The 23,455-nt window shown below is 36.4% G+C and overlaps 4 protein-coding genes across 10 annotated transcripts; 1 reads left to right on the forward strand and 3 right to left on the reverse strand.

Moving 5' to 3' along the window:
• Nucleotides 1-1,764: 1,764 nt before the first annotated feature.
• lrrc3cb (leucine rich repeat containing 3Cb) lies at nt 1,765-3,351 on the reverse strand. Of its 2 annotated transcripts, XM_042720485.1 has the most exons (3): nt 3,173-3,351; nt 3,056-3,089; nt 1,765-2,601 (listed from the first exon to the last, which is right to left on the reverse strand). In XM_042720485.1, the coding sequence occupies exon 3, from the start codon at nt 2,569-2,571 to the stop codon at nt 1,768-1,770; it is 804 nt and encodes a 267-aa protein (XP_042576419.1). In that variant the 5' UTR covers nt 2,572-2,601; nt 3,056-3,089; nt 3,173-3,351; the 3' UTR covers nt 1,765-1,767. The 2 variants fall into 2 exon arrangements, with proteins under 2 accessions (XP_042576419.1, XP_042576420.1); XM_042720486.1 differs by having other exon boundaries at nt 3,056-3,351.
• Nucleotides 3,352-3,677: 326 nt separating this feature from the next.
• Nucleotides 3,678-6,300, reverse strand: tmem86b (transmembrane protein 86B). Its single transcript, XM_042720487.1, has 3 exons — nt 6,164-6,300; nt 5,638-5,881; nt 3,678-4,999 (listed from the first exon to the last, which is right to left on the reverse strand). Exons 1-3 carry the CDS (start codon nt 6,212-6,214, stop codon nt 4,545-4,547), a joined length of 750 nt encoding a protein of 249 aa, XP_042576421.1. The 5' UTR covers nt 6,215-6,300; the 3' UTR covers nt 3,678-4,544.
• On the forward strand, nt 6,211-10,108 carry aspdh (aspartate dehydrogenase domain containing). Of its 4 annotated transcripts, XM_019086183.2 has the most exons (9): nt 6,211-6,339; nt 7,385-7,459; nt 7,766-7,816; nt 8,394-8,538; nt 8,668-8,752; nt 8,891-9,040; nt 9,218-9,441; nt 9,647-9,786; nt 10,000-10,108. In XM_019086183.2, exons 3-9 carry the CDS (start codon nt 7,768-7,770, stop codon nt 10,035-10,037), a joined length of 831 nt encoding a protein of 276 aa, XP_018941728.1. In that variant the 5' UTR covers nt 6,211-6,339; nt 7,385-7,459; nt 7,766-7,767; the 3' UTR covers nt 10,038-10,108. The 4 variants fall into 4 exon arrangements, with proteins under 4 accessions (XP_018941728.1, XP_018941727.1, XP_018941726.1 ...); XM_019086182.2 differs by lacking the exon at nt 6,211-6,339 and having other exon boundaries at nt 7,349-7,474; XM_019086181.2 differs by lacking the exon at nt 6,211-6,339 and having other exon boundaries at nt 7,377-7,474; nt 7,721-7,816.
• Nucleotides 10,109-11,250: 1,142 nt separating this feature from the next.
• Nucleotides 11,251-22,228, reverse strand: gys1 (glycogen synthase 1 (muscle)). 3 transcript variants are annotated; one of them, XR_006154232.1, is made up of 17 exons: nt 21,863-22,228; nt 20,599-20,717; nt 18,929-19,110; nt 18,084-18,275; nt 17,299-17,484; nt 16,937-17,081; nt 16,560-16,677; nt 15,488-15,608; nt 15,269-15,375; nt 14,304-14,363; nt 14,034-14,226; nt 13,798-13,924; nt 13,138-13,233; nt 12,849-13,012; nt 12,620-12,700; nt 11,878-12,177; nt 11,251-11,841 (listed from the first exon to the last, which is right to left on the reverse strand). XR_006154232.1 is itself a non-coding variant. In XM_042720490.1 (16 exons), exons 2-16 carry the CDS (start codon nt 20,714-20,716, stop codon nt 11,965-11,967), a joined length of 2,103 nt encoding a protein of 700 aa, XP_042576424.1. In that variant the 5' UTR covers nt 20,717; nt 21,863-22,228; the 3' UTR covers nt 11,251-11,964. The 3 variants fall into 3 exon arrangements, 2 of the variants coding, with proteins under 2 accessions (XP_042576424.1, XP_042576425.1); XM_042720490.1 differs by having other exon boundaries at nt 11,251-12,177; XM_042720491.1 differs by lacking the exon at nt 21,863-22,228 and adding an exon at nt 21,391-21,518 and having other exon boundaries at nt 11,251-12,177.
• Between the last annotated feature and the right edge of the window lie 1,227 nt (nt 22,229-23,455).

A 23,455-nucleotide genomic window follows, 5' to 3' on the forward strand; every position in this document is an offset into this window, starting at 1 on the left:
GATATCTGTGTAGTGCAGGATGAATATTGAATTTTTTGGTGTTTTTATAGAAGAGAACATAAAGGTATATATCTGCTCAAAATAAAATTTTTTCCACATTAAGAACTTGCAGATGACTCAAAGCCAACAAATATAAACTAAAAAGCAATAAATAAATAAATAAATAAATAATAATTTTGGATCTTTAACTATTTGTTTATGCATATTTCAAACTTATTAAAGACACATATAAAAGTGATTTACTAAAACAGCATAAAACAATAAACTGACAAATCCAAGCATTTAAATAGCATTTTTGAAACATTGTACTTTATACAGATAGTTGACCCAAGAATGAAAATTCTATCATTAATTAATAAAAATTAAGATATTTTTGATGAAATCCGTGAGCTTTCTGACCCTCCATAGATATCAATGCAACTAGGTAGTAGTAGGTAGTAATGACATCGTTAAAATAGTCCATGTGACATGAGTGGTTCAACTGTAATTTTATAAATACTTTTTTGTGCGCAAAGAAAACACAAATAAAGACTTTATTAAACAATTTTTCTTTGCACGTTCATGACAGTACCATGCATGCGTGTGGTGCTGCTGACGCAGAAGCAAGCGTTCTGCTGTAGAACTCAGCAAAAAAATATTCTCGTAGCTTCATAAAATTCAGAATGAACCACTGATGTTAAATGGACTATTTTAAAGGGGTGGATGATTGCGACTTGACTTTTTAATGTTAGTTAGTGTGTAATGTTGCTGTTTGAGCATAAACAATATCTGCAAAGTTGAAAGTTCAATGCAAACGGAGATATCGTCTTTTAAAATTCTGGCAGTTTAATGCCTACAAAAACGGCTGGTAAGGGTCTAAAACGAACTTCTTCCCAGGTCTTTTACGTCACAAACCCAGATAAACCCCTGGGAACACGCAACAAAGGGGGCGAGGCCATGTTGCGCTGCTTTAGAGAAGAGGAAGAGAAAACTAGGGGTGCACGTAAAAATCTGTTCATCTATGTATTGCAATTCTGTCTTCTAATGATTCTAATGATTCTAATGGATTCACAAGTTTCAAAACCAATGTTCTAAAGCAGCGGTTCTCAATCCTGTTCCTCACATCGCTCTGCATCTCTCTCTCTCTCTCTCTCTCTCTCTCTCCTTGTCTTATTCATATCGTCAAGCTGTGCTTGCAAAGGTTCTGCGCGATCCGCTTCATTAATATTCTCTGCGTCTCAATCGGGCTCGAACTGATAAGTAATATAGACGACACCATTGTTTACAATACAACTGGAGCACACTCTGCGTTTGAGGGGCGGGATGTTCAGACGCGCTCTAGAGACGGATTAGCAAATCACAACACACTGAGCCAGCTGACCAATCTCGAGCCTTTTGTCAGAGAAGGGACAGATCGTGTGGAATAAAGGTAAATAATGTGAAAAATGATGCGTTTTTTAAAAAATGAAGCATGAACACATGTTAGACTGCACCCAATAAACACAATCAAGCCTAGAAAAAAAAGTCAACCACCGCTTTAATGATGTCCTTACTACCTTTTTGGGCCTTGAATGTGTCAGTTGCTTTGCTGTCTATGGAGGGTCAGAAAGCTCACGGATTTCATCAAAAATATCTTAATTTGTGTTTTAAAGATAAATGAAGGTCTTACGGATTTGTAATGACATGAGGTTGAGTAATGAACGACAGAATTTTCATTTTTGGGTGAACTGTCCCTTTAATGAGCACAATGTAAGAATCTTTATTTTTAATTTTATCGCTCTGAAAACGTTACAACCAGGTGCTACGTGTCAGTGACTCCCCAGATCTGCCCTGCCTGTTTGGGAGAGACTTGAGATACTCTAGATGGCGAATAGCATCTTCTTGGTTGTGCCTTACATAGTACACTAAATAGGATATAACCATTGTAAACCAGCCAAACATTGTTACTAGCATAGCAAAGTCTGTGGTCCTCCGGAGTGCTGCGCAGAAGTCAAGATCAGTCGCTACCAGGATGAAGGGCATACCATGAGCTCCCAACTCCTCAGGTTCAGAAGTGTTGCACACCACCTCAGCAAGGGAGGAGGGATCTAAGAGCAGCTGTGGCATAGCCAGCTGCAGACGGCAGTCACACAGCCAGGGGTTATGAGAGAGGTTAGTCTGGGCTCTGAGGTCGCCAAACGCCTCGGGGTCCAGTGTCTCCAGCAGGTTAAAAGAAAGGTCCAGGCTGCTTAACGAGTCCGCTTGGTCTCGAAAGGCTCCAGGCTCCAGATGGACCAACCTGTTGTGGGAAAGATCTAGTTTGAACAGCAGTGGGAGCCCTATAAATGAATCAGATGGTATGGTAAAAAGCAGGTTGTTGTCTAGGTATAGATGTCGTGTGTTGTTCGGAAGGCCACGTGGCACCGCAATTAAGTTCATGTCTCTACAACGGACCATCAGCCCACCGTCGACACTCTCTGAGCAGAAGCAGCTCTCTGGGCATTCTGCATGGTGGGACTCTGACATACACATATCCAAGATGTGCAGAAGAAACATGAAAGTGAGAGAAAGGCAGCTGGGCACAGCATGACCCTCCCAGAGGAAGCTGAACATCAGGAGGAGGAAAATCACACCAGCTCAAGACTCCAAAAACAAACAGGAAACAGGAAGAAAACAACAAGTCATTACAACTGACACCCTGCTATCATTATGCTTGCTGATTGCAGAGTTATTTTGAGGATAAATGGGCACTTATCAAGCAACTGCTAGTTTTCTTACGAAACCAACTTGCCAGTATTTTCCAGATGCACAGGATGAATAAGAAATAATAATAGAAAACGATTGGTACACATCTAATTTGTATATATTATTTGCTTTGTTCAGTGTATCATTCTTTCACAGTCCACTAATGTTATCTTTCACTAATAGTCTATCTCTATACAAATACTAATAAAGTCAGTCAACATATATATATATATATATATATATATATATATATATATATATATATATATATATATACTATCTTCAATTTTTATATTCAATAAAATGTTTGAATAAGTTTAGGATCTTAATGGGAAAAGGTGTAAATGCTTACCTTACAAAAAAGATGAAAACTCGCCTCATAAACGCTGGTGGTTTTAAGCGCATAAACACGTTTTATTTACATTGTTGAGATTTATTTCATTGAATTTTCCTTTGAAAATTTGCTCACCCGTTGTCGTTTATTCACTTATATCCTCCTAGCGTCGGAATGTGAACGTTTCTTCATTACCCAAACGGCGCATGATGTTTCCAAAATCTTCATTCACAAATATAATGGGTACAAGTTTATTCCTGTCGTGAGGACCGACTTCACCGGGGAGAAGGCTCTCTGTTCTGGTGTGATTTTGGGGGCACTGAATCTTTTCTCTCATACACAACGCAAGATAAACTACAGATGGCGCTATGCGAACGATTGCTTTTTCTTGACGCAGCTCTATGCACCCTTCAAACCACTTAAGTCCACGGTAGAAGTTTTTTTTTTTTTTTTTTTTTTTTTTTTTTAATAACATGATGAATTTAATTTTCAAAATAATTTAGTCTATTAAGATCCAAAACATTAAGCTATTTTCCCCCCACAAACTAGTAAAATGTTTTTACTTTGTTGGCATTTTACAAATTCTATTATAAAAATGTATCACCAAATGTTAATAACAAATTTTAAAAAACACACAAAGTTGAGAATTTCTCGCTATGCTTTTATTTTATTCTATTTTCAAAGTGTTCAACGACTTTTGGACATCATTGCATTCCACAAAAACACAACAGCATTCCATGATGTTTTAGCCTATACTCCAATATATTCATTACATAGTCAACAGAATTACATTTTGACATTTTTCTTTTGCCTGCAACTATACCACGAACGAAAGTACCGTGAATCTAACAAACACAAATCTGTGTGACTTCATGTGCTTTATTTCTGCACAAGTTCGACAGACTCATCTCTGCTCTAAAAACTAGCAAAGGTTCGTGGAGCATCTGAACATAAATATTTTTGTTGGACAAAAAAAATGTTTTAATACCTTTAGCAACTGTATGTAAGATTATTATCTTGAAATACCTGTTTCAAAATCATTCTGAAGGTACACTGACTTATAATAAGTCAAAAGAAATTATGTTTCTTTCTCACACTGGCCCCAAATGTCTGTTCTGGGAATATGTAATTTTTTGTTGAGCGTGTACGAAATTCCGCTAAAAGGGCGGATTGCTTTAAGGCAGCAACAACAGTAGTATTTACAACAGTGAATTCTATTCACTTAACTGTTGGGGGCTCCAAAGTCGCAAAGATAGGCAAAACTACATACAGTTGTTTCAAATGTAATCAAATCAGTTCAGTTCAGCACAGAGTCTGTTAGGCCAAGTTCATCTGCTGAAGTGAAGCTAGACAAAAGTCTTAGTTGATAGGTCAGACTGTGTAATATTTCTTATATTTAGGGATGTACAGTAAGCGTGTCCACACAATAGTTGTGTGTTTACGGTTTATCCAAAGTGGTGCCCCCCTTTTATAAAGTGATTAAGCTTTCACTGAACCAACAGCAGTCTTATGATCTCTTCCACTTGTGGATATCATCAGCATCCTCCTCCAGCGCTGCCTTCACGTCACCCAGCGCAATCATCAGCTGTGCCAGGTAGTATGTTGTCATAATAATGTGCTTTTTGTATTCGACATCAAAGACATTGAACTTTGTCAGTGCAATCGTGAGGTCAGAGGCCATGAAGACCAGGCTGCCCAGCAGGATGAGCGGCCGCCGTGTACGAGCAGCCAGTGTGGCCATGATGACAATGAGCAGCATGTAGCCCCCTATGGCTGGGACGAGAAGGTCGGCTTCTGCATCAAGCTGTAGGAAGGGCACCAGGTAAGCATACATTCCAATGCCGAACAACCACAGGATAAGGTAGAGGATAAAGAATGAGACAGACGAAGATGTTGCAGAATATCGAGAGGACAGGAAGGAAATAGAGTAAAGCAAGTGGGCCAGAGCAAAACAGCCCATTCCTAAAAAAAAAAAAAAAAAAAAAAAAAAAAAAAAGAGGACAGAGATAAGATTGTGATGCAGAGCTATTATAGTTACCAAAACTACAACCATAAAAAAACTCAATGATAAAAACACAACAAAATGATCAAAACTAAAATTAAAAATTAAAAAAATGTAAAATATAAAACTGATTAAAACTATTAATACTACAACACTGCCATGGAGAAATTACTAATTGATAAGTAATCAGTTGTTATAAGTGTATATTAAAATGGAAATAAAATGTAAAGAAACCAAAATGAAAATATAATACCAAATGTGGATATAAATTAATATAGTTTTTTAATTATTAACTTTTTTGTTTTCTATTCTTGTTTTATTCTTATTACTGTAATACTGTATGCACACACACACACATAGGCTTAAAACAAAAGCAGGAAAAAATTACACAAATACTTCACAATTTAAATGATAATAATAATAATATATTATTGTGCCTTATGGTCTTAAAATAGTATGAAAAAGTGTGAAAAGTAAGAAAAGTTTTCTCCCCTCTTGACTTTATAGTGAAATATGGCCTGGAGGTTTTGGTAGACTTTGTGTCAGTAACCCTGATAGTCTTAAATAAAGACATGGGACAGGAAGAAATAACCTTTACCATGGATAAAAAGTTCTGGCCAAATAAGGCAACAGTCTCCGCCTGCTGAGAGCAGCAACCCTCCAGCCACGCCCACTAGACTCCGCCGCCCATTATAGCTGAGCACCAGCAGGACCAGACAGAGGATGGGAGCGGCCTTAATGCCAGCAGCCAGAAGAGAGGGGGCGGAGTCTGGGATCCACAGGTAGAAGTATATTGTACAGGATGCAAAAAAAGGGAGGAGATAAAGAAACAGTACACAGTTCTGGAAAAGAATGAAAACAATTCAGGCATGATTTTTATTTTAAAATACACTTATTATGCTCTAAACAGAATTCAGTCAGTATTAAAACGCTTTAAATAAACATTAAATTCAAATATCTTATATAAAAGAAAATCACACAGGATATGAGTGTGATTCTAAGCTAGAAAAATGCTTTTTAGACTAAATGTGGATCTAAATGAGTAAACTGGAATAAGCCCACAAGAGCAGAACACAGGTGTGTGTATTTGTGCGCAGGTGTCTGTGTGTGTTTGCTGTGATTACCGTGTTCCTGTGTTGTCTGCGGTCGTAAGCACTCGTTTCCAGGATGTCCATCTCTGTCTTCTGGCCTAAACAGTCACTTCTCAGCAGCCTTCTCAGATGTGGGCCACCTATTCCACAGTGGGGAGATCTGTAATGCCTCTGTCAGCTATGTATCCCAGGGTGTTTCATTGGCTGGGGTAGGTCTGGACTTTGGACCATTAAGAGTGATGCGTTATCTGTCAGATTGTTCTGTCATAAACAACGTACACCCCTCACTCTCTCTCTCTGTTTCTGTGCCTGTCTCTCTCTCACCGTCTATGTTTCTCTCTGCATTATGTCCTATTACCCTGTAGTGACATCATCACCAAGAGCAAAGGTTTGATGATTGAGACACAAGTTCAGAGAGATAAACTTTCTGGGGTTTTTAATTTTTTTTTTTTTATTAATGCTAGAAAATTATCTTTCCCAGTCTGTTTTATGTCTTTTCAGCTTCTTTCAGCTCATTCACTTTATTAGCTTTTTTGATGTACGTGTAGGTGTCAGTAAGGATAGACAACACATAAAATTTTTATAAATATGTTTTTACATTATTCTAATATTTACTATAATACTTATTCGTTCTAATTCGTATTGATCATTAGCTTCTCAGTTGTTAGTGGTTTTAACAGCATGGTTGTAAAATCTGTTGCAATTCTGCAGATATTGCCATTTCCCCCACTTTTACCCACTTGAGGGCGCCACAGAGCTGCAGTGTTATGATATAAAAAGGGGAAATTATTTTCATACTTTTCTCATTTGAAGTATAATATAACATTTTTGTCGTACATTTGTTAATAAGTGTGATTTGAGACGTGTATGTATGTAGATTTTTGTTACTTGAAATAGTCTAATGTAAACAAAAAATAAATTCAAATATTTTTTTAAAAAACTTGATGCAGTAAAATAACTACAAATTATAACTAACATTAAAATATTAAAATCAAAATTACTAAACCTTAACAAAAATAAAATAAAATGTTAATGCAGAATATAAAAATGAAAATGAATCAAACTAATAATAAAACCAAGTATCTCAAAGACACTAAAATAACTAAAACTAAAATATCCTGTTTCAAGGTCACTGTTTCCATCATCAACAATACTACAGTGCTCCTTTAAAATATCCAAAGCCAATGGATCCACACAGAGTCTAATCATTAACAATCCTGGCCGACATGCACTTTAACCTGCTCTGTCCCACAGTCTCTCAAGTTCAAACAGTGAAGAGAGAGATCGACGGACATCGAGAAGAAAGAGAGAGGGATAAATAGAGAAAAGGTGAGGAATTAGCAGGTAAGTGAAGGTTGTGAGGACAGACTGTGTCGGTGAGATCAGTGTGTTTGAGATAAAGGAGAGTATATAGTTGACAGAGAGGTGGAGAAAATGAAAGGGGGAGGAGCCAAAGATTGAATCAAAAGCATGTGTGGGGGAATATAAAAGCAAATCTAGTGCATGCTGGTTTGATGTTCTAGAGTTTACAGAATTACAGTTGTTATTGAGTAGATGTGAATAATAAGAAGCTCTCTTGAACTACTTTAGCAGACCAACCAATGAGAAATCTGCTGAATCCCACTCACTTTGCAGATATGACTGATAGAGCCTTAAAGGTTGGAATTGTGGGATATGGACATTTAGGTGAGTTCTCCAATGAAAACTTCTGTTTCAAGAGCCACAACTTTCTCTACTTTGATTAAATTTGCACTCAAAATCTAATATTGCATAATAGCATTGACAAAATAAGAACTTCCCATACTGATAGTCATTACTATTATAAAATAGTAGTAAAAATACTATTCTTATTTTTCTCGAGGAATGAGTGCAGAAGAACCATATATGGTTGCCTAGATCATGTAAAACCTGGAAGTATCAGGAAACTTTAAAATGTGTTTTCATCAATTATTAAAAGTCATAATTTCTGTAGTATATAGTGACTATGCAGTTTTACATATGATCTGCACATTAATATTTCAGCTGATAGATATTGCTCATGTGTTTGTTTAAAGCCACAGTGATGTGCCATATGTGAATGTCTACTGAGCCTGATCTTTCTTTTAAACCGATTGACAGATCTGTCTCAATTTGATTGATTTGAAAAAGCATGGAGATTCATAGGTTAAGAAGAGTAAAAGAGCTGTAATCACTCTTATGTTCAACATCAGTTCATGTTCTTTCAGACCATGAAGCTTGTATGTAATCTTATCTCTTTTTTCAGGCCAGTTTCTTGTTGAGAAGATCCAAAAGGAGGGGCCTGAGGCGGGACTGCAGTTAGCATTTGTTTGGAACCGAAATGCAGACAAATTTAGAGATTCTTTGCCAAAAGAGCTGATTCTACATGACCTCTCAGATTTCACATGCAGGTAATTTGTATTTGTTTATATAAAGTTTATATACGCTTGTTGAATATTTGTTTAAATGGAAGCGAGGCAGCAAAACAGAGCGTGTTACTGTGGCACTTACAGGTGTTTTATGTGTGTTTGGTGTTTCAGAGACACAGATGTAATAGTGGAGGTGTGCCATCCAATGATAGTTAAAGAGTTTGGGGTCAGATTTCTGTCACATGCTCACTTCATGGTAACTTAAGTCCATCCTTTATATTTTCACCTGAAATCCTGTCTGCCATAGTACTTACATTTATTTCTTAATGATAATTAGCAGTATTGCCTAAGTAATTGTTAAAACTGTCTCTAATCATGTTTTTCCCTTCCTCAGGTGGGCAGCCCTTCTGCCCTTTCTGATCCCCAGCTCGAGCAAGATCTTCGCACTGCTGCGAAACAACATGGGAAAACACTTTATGTGCCCAGTGGTGCATTATGGGGTGGCCAAGATATTCAAAAAATGAATGACAGTGGAACTTTACGGGTAAGACAATTATTTTTAAATACAAGGTAATCAAGCACGGTTCAAAATTAAATCTGTCCATAAAAAAAAAAATATTTATCTGAGGATAACCAAGAGGTGGTCTGCCTAACTTAAAATACTAAATATTATCCAAAACTAAAGTTCAATGAAAGTACATTTCAAATGTCTCTCTTATAGGCTCTCTCCGTCCGAATGTCTAAACATCCCTCGTGCTTTCGGCTGACTGGTGGTCTGCTCTCTGACTGGAGGGAGGGAGAGGGGAGGCGGGTCTTGTACCACGGCTCAGTAGCAGAGCTCTGCCCCATCGCCCCAAATAATGTGAACACTATGGCAGCTGCAGCCATAGCCGCATCAAAGCTGGGCTTCAATGGGGTTACCGGAGAAATCGTCTCAGACACTGCGTGAGTCCCAAACTGAACCTCAAAAAATCTGACATTACACCTCAAAACCTTTCCTTTACACAGAAAACTGCCTTTATACATAAACCAGGCCAATTTTAAACTTGGCATGAAATTAAAACATTGATCTTACTGTAAATGACTCATTCATGCATTTTTCTATTTTTCTTTTTTATTCGAGCTTATCTCTCTTTCCCCTTCTCTCCAGATTATCAGACTACCACATTGTGGAGATAGAGGTAACTGGTCCAGATGGGTTCACAGTGAAAACAGTGAGACAAAACCCCGCCAAACTGGGAGCTGTAACAGGAAATGCCACATACAATTCCTTCTGGAGCAGCTTACTGGGTATGTATAAGAAAGACAGATGCAGTGCATTGCCTTAAACCCCAGTATGCACTGAACATCCTTAGCCAACTCTGGATTTACACAGAGAATGCAGGCATAAAAAGACATCTTTTGAAACTGCCTCAAATTTAACAAAGTCCAAAATGGTACATGAATACACGGTTACATACTGTATCCCTCGGTCTTATTTGTATTTCTGTTTGTCTTTTTCAGTCTGCAAGGGTCATGGAGGGAGGGTATATCTGTGTTGATAACAGTGGATTGCTGAAGAAAAACACACAATGTGGTACATGATGAATTAATAAAACAAGTGTAATGTTGACAATGTTGTAGACTTTAATTTCAGTTTTACAGCTGTGATAGACATGACAAACTTTAACAGTGCTGGTATATATTTGTGTTACAGTACCAATGATGTTCCAGTGTATTCGTTTGGCTGGTTTGCTTTAGCTACATCAATTGCTTGTCATTTAACTTAAACTGTTTTTTAAAAATAACCCTAGAAAATTGCTGGATAGTCACTATGTTTGTGACAGTACATAATACTGTGAAAGGAAATCTGTCAGTGAGTAAAGCACTGTAAGAATGTTTTCAGAACAGTACATTTCTGCAATCTAAAGTCCTTTAAAAGGTGTATAAATTTCTTGCTTTTGTAAAACACACAAGGAAGTTTAGCTCTTTAAATCATAGTTTGACAGTCATAGTAATTATTCACTTTCACTGTGCTAATTTCAAAGTAAACCGCTTAAATTTGGGTCTGTCCTTCATATAAAGACACTGTATGACTTTAGAAGACCTAAAGTGCGGGTTTTAAGGACTATTTGTATGATATTCGTATTATAATTTTTTTTATCACCCTCTAATTTAATTTTGTATATAGAAATATATAACATGAACATTCTTCAAAACCTCTTCATTTATGTTCCATGGAAGAACAGTGTCATACAGCTCTTTTAAAGAGTGTATAAATCATTTATAGTAATATATATAATAGTTTAGTTTTTTTCTTAAACTATTCCTATAAAGAGTTTCTAATAAAGGTCTCTTTAGTGTGCCTATTTTGTGTGTTGTGAGGTTTTTATTTTTTCCAAAAAAAGGTTTTGATGTGTGTAAGGTCAAAAAACACTTTCATTGTCTTATAATACGCATTTATTTTATCAGCAACCAGCTCCCGCCTCTTTGCCCATTTTCGATTATCCCGGAGTGACGTGCAGTGAACTGCTGCCAAGATGACGATGGCCCGCTCAGCCCACTTTGAGCTTCAAAAACGCTCTTCATAAAAACTATGGGTGACGTCACTGACACTACGTCCATGTTTTTATACAGTCTATGGTAGTGCCTGATAAAGCTGCGTTTGTGAGCAATGCTGCTTTGTGTACAGCGTTACCGGGGAAAACACTATTTTTACCGCTCCAAAAGCAGCACCTAGTGGCAAAAAAATTATTTGCATTTTCATTCAGACCAACATGAAAAGACCAACAAGTGGGCGGCAATATGCTAATGTTTGCTAATGCTAATGTTGACATCTAGACGAAGCAGCTTGGGATTCATTTTAAAAACGACTCGTTTCAATGATTCAGAGTCGACTCTTTCTTTTGAGAGACAATAACTTTATACACGGTGCACTTTCAGATTGAAACCTTTGCAGGATGTTTTCATTCACTTTTTCAAAAATACATAATACGGGCACTTTAAAAATAATGTTTGTAACGTTTATTTGTATTATTTCACATTTATTTGTATTGTCTTTTAACAGTGGCCATTTGAACGTCAGCGCCACACAGCTAGATAACAATTTGGTATGAATCCATAGTAATTTTCATATGAATAACTCGAGCTACTATTTAATACTTTGCTCTCTGTTGTTGTTTTTTTTTACTAGGCTTGGTATGAAAGACACCAGAGAAATCTTTCAACAGAAAGTCTTAGAATCACATATTATGGCTCACCAAATACTTAAATATCTTATTTATTTCTCTTCAGAATACCAACATGCAGACATACTGTTTGCAGGCTTTACTTTTACTTTATAGGGAGTGTTATATGTGTGTGTGTGTGTGTGTGTGTGTGTGTGTGTGTGTGTGTGTGTGTGTGTGTGTGTGTGTGTGTGTCACAGCATATATAAGTGCCTCACAGTATAAGCTACAGAGTGTGTAAGTATGCATGTAGGGGTGTGTTTTAGTTTTTCTCAGGAAGACCAACTGTCTGATTCTTGTTCCGGTTCGGCATGTTGAAAGGTTGGCGGATGTTGACCCGGTCTTTCTCCGCCTCCAGATCTTCATCATATGGTTCCTCTTCATCCTCAGCCTCACTGTGATGAGGAGACGAGTGCAGCGAGTGGGCTGGAGACGGGGGCACTGAGGCGGGCCGCGGGTAACGGAAGCCTGTGGCCTGAATTATGTAAATGAAAGAATAAATGTCAACAAGTATTTAGATCTAGTTTTTAGACAGCTGTCCAGTTTTTTTTTTTTTTTTTTTTACAGCTTTGCATAAGTAAATATAAATTACTTAAACATATTGAAATTAGCATGGAAATAAGACTTTATTCATTTAAAGGTGATTAGATATCAGATTTATAAAATCTCATATCCAGGGTTTTCAAAGGAATAATATATTGACGAGGTGAAGCAAAACAAAGAATCTTGACTTATAGCTATTTTAGCTTATGGTAAGGGTTGTGTTGTCTTATTTTAAATTATTTTAAGTCATGCTGAATCTAGTGGGCCCTGGCCCTTTGGTTGAGAATCACTGATCTAGATAATTCAACTTCACACTTTTATTAAAATAAAATGAACAAACAATTTAAATTTCACCCTTCATCGTTTTAACTTACCGAAGTGGGTTCTTGAGGCTCATAGATGAATTTGTCTGGGAAAGCTTTCGCTAAAGCCATATGGCGGGCAGATACGTAATACTAAGAAACAGAAATATGCTATATTAGTTCATGAACAATAACTTCAATAACCTTTTAGTTTTGTTGTTTTGATACTGAAAGTTAACTGGACACAACTTGGGTTGTAAGCAATTCACTGTGTGTTTTGTGTGTGTGTGTGGTATCTGACCCTGCCCAAATATCTCCAATCTAACAGGTCGCTGAGGCGCTCTGTTCGGTTCCTCTGAATGATCCTCTGCCTGCGGCTCTGCTGACAGAATTGAAACAGGAAAGATGTCAGCTGATTGCAGGACTCATCCACCCCACGGAACCGCCGATCCAGAATATAGATACCTGAAAAGGAGGAGTTAAGAAAAATTTACATTACACAATGAAACTAAAAAAAGCTGATTCAAACAAAAATGAGAAAAGCTTGTAGCTGCTGTTCATTATTTCCATTGTATATGTGCAACTCTCACCATAAGCTGACGGGTCAGCAATGTGCTCCTCCATGAAACAGCCAAACCCAGACAGGTTAGTGGAGACCGACGGGATACCCATCACTGTACACTCAGCTAAAAAAATAAATAAATAAATAAATAAAATGATGTGTGCATTGTGTTGAGTGGACGTTATTAATACAGAGTTCACAAACTATCATTCAAATGTCTGGGGTAAGCAAGTCCGCTTCATGTTTTTAAAAAAAAAGTCTCTTTATGCTCACCAAGGCTGCATTTATTTGTATTAAAAATACAGTAATACTGTAAAATAATATCTTTTTAAAATATCAAGTGATCATTCAGAAATTACTCTAACATGCTGATTTGGTGCTCAAGAAATTTGGTGCTCATTTCTTATTCTCAATGTCAAAACTATATATAAAAAAAGTGATGCATTTACTCTCGCTCATTTCTTATTATAATTGTTAAATATATTTTTAAGAATGGTTTTTTATTTAATCTAATTTTGATTAACAACATATATAATTTCTTGTTTATATACTAAAAAAAATGTTACCACGTTACTGACCAAACTTTTAAATGGTATATATACACCGGAAGCATGTATGTGCATATATACACCAGCACATATATACATATATATATATATACACACACACATAGTGTGGGTAGTTTTACCTGGTGTGTATCCCCAGGGCTCATAGTAGGATGGAAATACTCCAAGATGGCAGCCTCTCACAAACTCCTCGTAGTCCATCGGCAGGAGAGGAGAAGTGGAGGAGAGAAACTCTGGATGGAAGATCACCTAGCAGAAGAATAGAAAGCATAAATGTGTATTAAGTATTTTCGGTACATAACAAATTACCTTTGAATACATCCATTATAGTATAGCGTTTGTTTGTGTGTGTGTATACCTTGACTCTGTCCTGAGCAGTATTAAAGAGGCCGATACGGCGGATGCAGTTGAGGATGGGGTCACTGCTGTCCTCCAGCATGTTGTGACTGCAGACGGGGGGCAGGCACTGGCGCTGGGTGGCGAAGATGGCACGTTTCATCATGGTGAAGTCCTCTTTATCTAACATCTTAGACACATCAGGCAGCTGCCCTCTAACAACGAGAAAGAGAGCAATGTCACGCCTCAGAAGAGATGACATAATACAGTTGAAACGCAAAAACCAACTCACACTAAAAGTGATTCGTAGAGTTTCTTCCCAAAGCGCTCCTTCACAGTCTGAGCAGTGTCCCTGACAATACGACAAAGATGCAATGTCACAACAACATTCATTCACTGCTTCAACAGTCCCTGAGTCCAAGCTAGAATTTGGGAAAAAAATTTATATGTGGTTTTTGAATATGAGTGTGAGTAAATAAACATTTAGTTTGAATCATTTTAACTACTCTTTTCAATCAGGTGACATTATGACTACTGTTTATTAAATAAATAAATATAAATGAATGGATGAATGAAGGAACAAACAAAAAAAACTAATTTCTTTCTACATCATCACACATCCATCACACATCCAGTGTTGTTACTGTTAAGTAAAACTAAATGAATAAATGAAAATAAATAAATAAATTTCTTCCTACATAATCACACATCCATCATTGACGGCAGAATGGCTAAAGAAAACAGGTAGCTGTGTTAGGATGCTCTAGGCCAGTGCTGTTATTGTTAAGTAAACCTTAAATTAAATGATCAAAAATGGTTTTCATTAATTTAATTTAAAAAAAAAAAACTGAAAATATTTATTAGATGAACTTAAAAACCTGGCAACTAACTCAAAATAAGTTGACCAAAAAAAAAAAAAATAATAATAATAATAATAATAATAATAATAATAAGTTAAAGCTGAAGTACTAAAATAACTAAAACTAAAACAAAACTGAATTATTTTTTTTTAATAAATAATATTTAAATAACAAACTTATATAAATGTCAAAAGCACATCATAAAACTAATATTAAAATAAATAATAAAAGCTAATTCAAAATATTAATAAATACTATAACAGTACATAAATAATTCTAAAATAAATCGGCTTTCAACACAACTTGATTGAACTTGGTTGTTTATATTAAGCGAGTAGGCCGAGCTAAACAGTGTCTTTCAGGTTAGCAGTCCTCACAGTGCAGTTGTCATGGTTACCAGAGCTGTTTCCGTACGGCTTGGCCCTTCAGGGTCTCCACGTTGAAGTTGTTGGTACGAGCAGGCATGATGAAGAACGCGATTACGGTCACATCACTGTGATTCACCTGGACATACAAGAATCTCGTTTCAAATTTAAACCTTCTCTAAAAAAAAGATTCTTCATCTTTATAACATTTTGTGTTCGTATTGTGACTTATCGAATGCACAAATACTGACCCTCAGCAGGTAATTAAGTCTGGCCAGTGCTTCAAGAAAGATATCAGCTCCTTTATTTGAGAATTCATAGCGTCCAGCAATGAAGAGAAACACTGTCTTGTCAAGGTTAAAATCTAAATGCCTGCACACAAAACAAGAAGAGAAAATATGTACACTGCTGTTCAAAAGTTTGGGATCAGTTTTATTTTTTTTTTTTTTAGTGTATTTTGTTTTTCTAGGCTGCATTCATTTGATTAAAAATACAGAGAAAAAAAACTGTTATACTGTGGAATATTAATACAATTTAAAATAACAGTTTTCTATATTAATATACTTTGAAATATCATTTATTCCTTTGATACAAAGCTGAATTTTCAGCATCATTACTCCAGTCATCAGTGTCACATGATCCTTCAGAAATCATTCTAATATGCTGATTATAATCAACGTTGGAAACCTGTGATACTTCTTTTCAGGATTCTTTGATGAATAAAATGTTCAAAAGAACAGCATTTAAAAAAAAATAATAATAATAATAGAAATCCTTTGTTACAATACAAAAAAACTATTTATTTTTTGAAAGAAACTAATATTTTTATTCATCAAGGATGTGATAATAAAACTTATATTGTTAGAAAATATATATATATATATATATATATATCAAATAAATGCTGCTTTATTTATTTCTTTATTTTACTTTTTATTTATCAAAGAATCCTGAAAAAAAAGTATCACAGGTTTCACAAAAATATTAAGCAGCACAACTGTTACTAATGCCGATATTAACTGAGTATCAAATCAACATATTACAATGATTTCTGAAGGAACATGTGACACTGGAGTAATGGAAATGTTATGCTGATGAAAATTCAGCTTTTAAATGACAGGAATAAATTACATTTTAAAATAGAGAACTGCTATTTAAAATTGTTATAATATTTCACAATATTTTTTCTGTATATTTGATTAAACAAATGCAGCCTTGATGAGGCTTGCTTATCCCAAATGTTTGAACAGCAGTGTATGGGAGAGTGTTTTGCAGATGGACACATGAATAGGATTGCATGACGATTGTCTTATGAGCTCTGACCCGTAGAAATGGCCTCTGACAAACTCCTGGATGCGCGCTTTACTCTGAGCGTGGAGGTTCTGGAACTCGTGCATGGCTGAGAACTTCTTCACATTCAGGCCGTTTGGAGTCACAATATCTGACAGAGAAAGATGAACGTGGGTATCTTTAGCAAATAGACCAAATAGGGTCAAAAAGCAGCAGCTTCCTGGCAAAAGTGAGGTTCTGAACTAAATCAGGAAGCATCCACAGTAATGAAATGAAGCCAGAATCCCTTTCTAATACCAGATCAATCTGCACATGATGACATTTTATATTCAGTCATCTGACTGATTCATGACTGCATTTTGTTGCCATTAGGATGTAGAGAAAACAGTACAAGCAGGAACTTTAGTCACCTGGTTTCCGCTTTAGTAAGTGCTCGGCCTCAATGGCGGTGATCTGAGAGACGGTGGTGAAGACGTGTGCACAGCGCACTGCTGCGCGCTCCAGACAGTACCGGTGATAGATCTGCCTGTCACCTGCCTCTTTATCCACATTAAACTACACATGGAGAAATAACCAGACACTTCAGGAAGCTTTCTTGAAATTAACTCCATGAACTCCATCTGTTTATCCAATTAGAGCATCATCTTGGTGTCAAACCAAAATGTGCTTAAAAAACAGGGAAAGTTTTCTGAAGAAATCTGATTCTATCTGTTGAGGAGGTGTGGGTTAATATATATCATATATCCACAATAACACATTCTCTCACACAAACCTCAGCAAGGTTGTTGTAGAAGTCAACGTTCCCAGCACACAGGTATCGGCCGAGCAGTGTGGCATGTGTGGTGAAGATGGTTGCTACGGGTAACTGACGCTGCCTGCATAAGACGAGCCCCAAACCTGCCAGCCACTCGTGAAAATGTGCTACGATGTGAGGAGGTTCGTCACACTGAGCTGCAAACTGAAACGTATTCAAACACGTTCAAATTATAATTAATGAGAATTAACAATATTGTGTGTGTGTGTGTGGGGGGGGGGGTGGGGTCCAAGTTCCAAGGTGATGTATCTTTTACAAAAACTTTAATTCACTAGATAACCAAAATATAGGTAACATAAGCACATGGTTATTTAATTTCTATTAAATAACAAACTTATTTTTTCCCCATTGAGTTTTGTTGGGAAAATAACATGCACATTTACACTCACAAAATTTATATTAATATAGAAATTACAAAAAGACAGAATGAGAAACACCTCCCATGTTGCCATAGTTAACTAAAATTAAAACTCTTAAAAAGTTGTTATAAATTAAAATAAAGCTGAGATAAAACCTTGAATTGGAAAAACGTAAACTTAACTGAAATAAATCATTTTGATGTTAAATTACTAATATTACTACAACTAAAACTCAATTAAAAATAGATTAAAGCTTGATAGAAATATATAAAACAACAAAAGGACATAAATTAAATAAAACAAACTAAAATTAAAATGAAAACTGAAAATACAAAAATAAAAGTGACAATAATATATAAATAATAGTACAACAAAACTGCACACCTCTCCAAGTAGCCATGCAGTGAGGAAGCCAAAGAGAACAGCATCGTTAGCCTCTCTGTCGAACCAGGGCACACCAATACCGCAATTCTCCCAGAGTTCACTCTTCCAGCGGTCCAGAGACCAGGCCGTGAAGCCCACGTCTAGCAGAATCACATACGGAGAGCCTTCAATCAGCCATCGACCAAAATATACCTAGAGAAGAAAGGAGAGGAAGGAAGGAAATTAGAAACTGTCACTTCACTAGAGATTTAAACTGATACCATTCAACAGAAATAGCTTTCTGAAAACTGAGATTGCACATACAGATACGATCTTCATACAGTTTCACCTCAATTTTTCAATGATCACAGTTCAAACTATTAGGAATGTAACTCCTGGTTTGTTAGTCTGAAGACATCGCTGTGTATCAACAACAGATGAAGCCACTTGAACAAGCTAGCAAACATTTTCAGTTAATACTTTCTAAGAAAAACCTGGATGTGTGGCTTTGATTTTTACAAACTCGTTTCTGTTCACATTGACGGCAAAGTGACTCTGCAATAACTCGGGCACCAATTTACACAGCGTCTCTCAGGGGGAAATTTCCTCAAAGAACTGAAATAGACCTCAGTCTGGCTGCTGGACACTGATATAGCCTTTAACGTACACACACCCACTAGAGAGATGTCATACAAACACTCTCCAGAATGAAGGTTTAGGGTTTCACTGTGGATAAGAGCAGATTAAATCGGGCTGTGTGGTGTGTGCGCGCACATATTAGTGTGGATAAACGAGAGGTGGACAAACCTAAAGCTAGAAACTGCCTTTCTTTTTCATTATTTATTGAAGTGTGTGAATGTGTATACCTTGCACCCACTGCTGTTCATTTTATCAATGGTTCTCCTGAGTGCCGCATTGCAGGGTTCGATCAGCTCCACTTGCGTCCTGACACTGGACTCCATATACGGGCCCACCAGAAAGTAGTTCTCGCCCCATTCCTCGCAGGTCAGACGCGCCTTGGTCTGGATCACCGTGTAAATGCCACCAACTGCCACAAAACGAGAGTGGTTAGTTAACCTTTAACAGATGTCTAGGTCCAGGAAAGAGAAGGCCACCCAGCCCTTTGAACTTGACCTCCTTGACCTTTATCTAATCCAGCTGTCAAGAATATATAATATTCACAGAGTGCAGCGAATACCAACACCAGAGTCACATGACTCTTGCGCCCCTGAGTATGTGGATACAGTATCTGTGAAGTCATGTGGTGTATAGGTTTTTGTGTTGTGACAACAACAACAGTGTGCAGTTTCTCCTTTCCAAAACTGTATATGACTGTAGACTGTGTTCAACTTAATAACTCTCATAAAGTCCTTCAAAATAATTAGGTTTGAAAATACATTGATGTTTTTATCATGTTTTTTTTTTTTTACATTTTATTGTTGGTTAATACTTACATTATTTCAGAAACCTCTTTTCTCAAATATTTACCGAGTTTATTGACACTTTCTGTGGAAAATTCAATAGGCAGTATGAATTGTTTACTAGTCTGGCTCTGATTATTGAAGCATAATCCTTTAACTTCTTTTATGAAACAGAAGATAAATTGCAAACAGTCAAATATTATAACCCTTAAATGATTTTTTATCTCCCAATTGGTGCTCAATTCTAACAGAGTAAAAAAAAATTAACAGTTTTAAAAATTTTATTAGGTCAGGAGAATAAAATGGAAATATACTTTCAATACAGTCCTATAGTCCTATTTGTTTTGTTTTTTGTGCACAAAGAGTAAATGACATCAGGGTGGTTTCAGGTTGATCAGGTCCATGTTCAAAACAAACATGATATTATGCCCAAAAAAACTATGATATGATACTTTTTATAGTATCATACTATAGGCCTAGTTCAAATACAATATGATACCTTTTAACACTTTTCTTGTCATGTCAATGTAACAATAATATAATTTTTTTAAACTAAATTTACACTACTGCTCAATTTTTTTTATTAATAGGAAATTAACACTTTTATTCATCAAGAGAACATTAAATTGATTAAAAGTGACAGTAAAGACATTTATAACGTTAGAAAATACTTCTATTTCAAATAAACTCAACTTTATATTCATCAAAGAATCCTTGCTGATTTTCAAAAAAGTTTTCACAAAAATATTAAGCAGCACAACAGTTTCTAATATTGAGAATAATAATGAATGTTTCTCGAGCAGCAAATCAGCATATCAGAATGATTTCTGAAAGATCATGTGACACTGAAGTCTGGAGTAATGACGCTGTGCCATCCCAGAATTAAAAGACATTTTAAAATATATTCAAATAGAACTGTTATTTTAAAGTGTTATGACATTAATTTCCCAATATTACTATATTTATTGAAATAAATGCAGCCTCAATGAGCATCTTACCGACCCCAAACTTGAATGTTAGTGTAGATCTTTGAAGGTATCAGTGTGAATGTCTACGATGACACATCAGCAATGAAACATCATATCCAAGACAAGAAACATGCCTTTCTTACACACCTTTATTAGCGACCTCCCATGCGATCTCGAACAGGACTGCATCCTCCCGATCGAACTCTTCGTCCCATTCCTCCAGGCCGGACAGGGAGGTGAATGACAAACTGCGCGCCAGTGGCATGCTGGGTAATAAAATATAACAGTAATATCAATCATTCTATCCATGTTTTTATATTAATAGTCTCATTTGTATTGAACTCCTGACATTTTAACTAATATGTTGTCCTAGCTTACATCCATCATACAACTGTGAACCTTATATGATGTACCACTGCCAAAAGCCATCTACATCAGTATATGACCTTCAAGCAAGCACCTCACACACACACACACACACACACACACACACACACACACACACACACACACACACGCTTCCTCATTCTCTCCTGACACAAAATTATATCAACAGCAATTCATCAAAGTGACTCATCTTCCGATATTGCTCACTGGCTCTTCCTTTCTCGGATTTACACACAAACACATTAGAAAAAGCTTCTTTGGTATGATGAGCAAGTGCATGTTCAGATCATATCATAAGTTGAGATGTCTACAATTACATTGCGCCTTCACCTCAATCTAGGAATGACCTTTTTTACATCACAGCACCATGTAACCATTCAGACCATCACTTACACACCCTCCACTTACAACACACCTTGAGCAACATCAGGCCTGTTTTACGAGAAAGACAGAAAGTGATTGAGAGATGAGGACTGTAGTCCCTATAAACCCAGAGAGGCTTCACGAATGACATAACGGTACTTTAAAGTCCTCCGTACAATATAAACTCACCTTCACGCAGTGACCACATGAATTATGAAGGCCCTGAGTAGTATTCCTCATTGTTAGTGAGTTGTCATTCATAACTGAGACGCAGTATATAACAGTCTCTCTCTTCCGCTCACTCTCTCAGACGCAGAAGAGCGTACGTGCGCGCTGACAGGAACATTCAAACGCAGAACGTCACAGTCACCATAACAATAGAACAAGTAAAGCGTTTCCTGGACATAAATAAATAAAAGCGCATAGTATACACGGGTGAACACGTTTAAAAAAGTGGCAAGCTTTTCCTCTGCACGCTTGAGGAAGGACGAACTGGCCAGTCGAGCGCAGGCTGTAAAAGTGGGTTTGACCGAAGAGCACCGCGCTTGACAGGAATCACGGGCTTTGCAGATGGATGGTAACGGTCCTCTACGGGTTTTAAAACACACGGACACAGAATTTCAGACTGACAACACACGAAAGCAGTAAGTTATGCACTCACCCTGCGGTTGCGTCTCGTCCTTGCTCAGCGGCGCAAGCCTCGCATCTGCTGGAATCAATCACCGGGAGGATGATTTGACAGTGGGCGGGCCTCCTACGCAAATTAGCCTTGTATTATAGGACTATTTGGCTGTCCGTCAGGGTGACAGCTCGCAGGCGACAGGTTACGTCATAAAGTGTGGGCGTATCTTATCCGACGCTGACGCCGACTCCTCCTCCTTGATCTCTCGGCCTGCGTCCCAATGTGCATACTATCCATCCTAAATTCTATGTGATATTAGTAATTTTCAATACTATTTAAGGGCAGATAGGGTGGTCGTATGCACATTTGGACGCAGGACATGTAAACGAAGGAGCAGAGTCTCCTCCTCACCGCTCACTTCCCCAAGAAATAGGCGTTTACCTGTATGAAGAATTTGATTGGCTACACAGAATGTTGTGGAAAAAATTGCATCCCTGCTATTTTCCTATTGTTTACAGTCTATGCTTGCAACTCGCAGGGAAAGTAAGCTGCTGGCTTTTGCATTTTGTGCGCATTTTCCAATAGCTGCACACCCTCACAAACAAACTACTTCCTTGATCAATATAACCAAAGACTATGCATGTACGGTAAATTACAGATTTTTTTAGTTAAGTCTCGATACATGTTTATTTTATATATATATGTTTATAGACATGTGTGACCCTGGTCCACAAAAACAGTCATACCTTTTTTTTTTTTTTTTTTTTGATTTATACATTGTTATTGCATCATCATTCCATTGATGTATATTTTTTGTTATGATAGGACAATATTTGGCCGAGATCCAACCATTTGAAAATCTAGAATCTGAGGGTGCAAAAATTCTAAAATACTGAGAAAATCACCTTTAAAGTTGTCCAAATGAAGTTCTTAGCAATGCATATTACTAATCAAAAATCAAGTTTTTAATTACAGTAGGAAATTTACTAAATATCTTCATGGAACATGATTTTTACTTAATATCTTAATTATTTTTGGCATAAAAGAAAAATCAGTCATTTTGACCCATACAATGCATTTTGGCTATTATTGCTACAAATATATCTGTGCTACTTCTGATTGCTTTTGTGCTCCAGGGTCACATATATTTTACAATTTTTCTACTGTTCTATGTTTTTCCTATTTTATTCCTTATTAACTGTAATAATTAATATTGTATATTTCTGTTTCTTGTAATTACTTGTTTTGTGTATAATGCTTTGGCAATATTGTGTCTGTAAACACAAGCATGATAGTAAAGTAGGCTACTTTCAATTTTAAATTAAAAGGGCAGAGTGGGTATTTACAGCATTATGTTTCAGGTAATGCAACAACACATAAATCCATACGCACAAACAGAAATTCTTGAATCTAGGGAAGAGGAGTTGTTGACACAAAAGTAACTGTTAATTTAATATATATATATATATATATATATATATATATATATATATATATATATATATATATATATATATATTGGTGTTATCATTGTTTTATGTTGTTATTTTTTATTAACATGACTGATAGATTATTTTTTCCTCCCTATGGCAACTATTAACCTAATTACTTATTTACTGTGTAAAACAATCA

Source organism: Cyprinus carpio, chromosome B3, assembly GCF_018340385.1.
Source record: "Cyprinus carpio isolate SPL01 chromosome B3, ASM1834038v1, whole genome shotgun sequence".
In the NCBI taxonomy this organism is placed as follows: domain Eukaryota; kingdom Metazoa; phylum Chordata; class Actinopteri; order Cypriniformes; family Cyprinidae; genus Cyprinus; species Cyprinus carpio.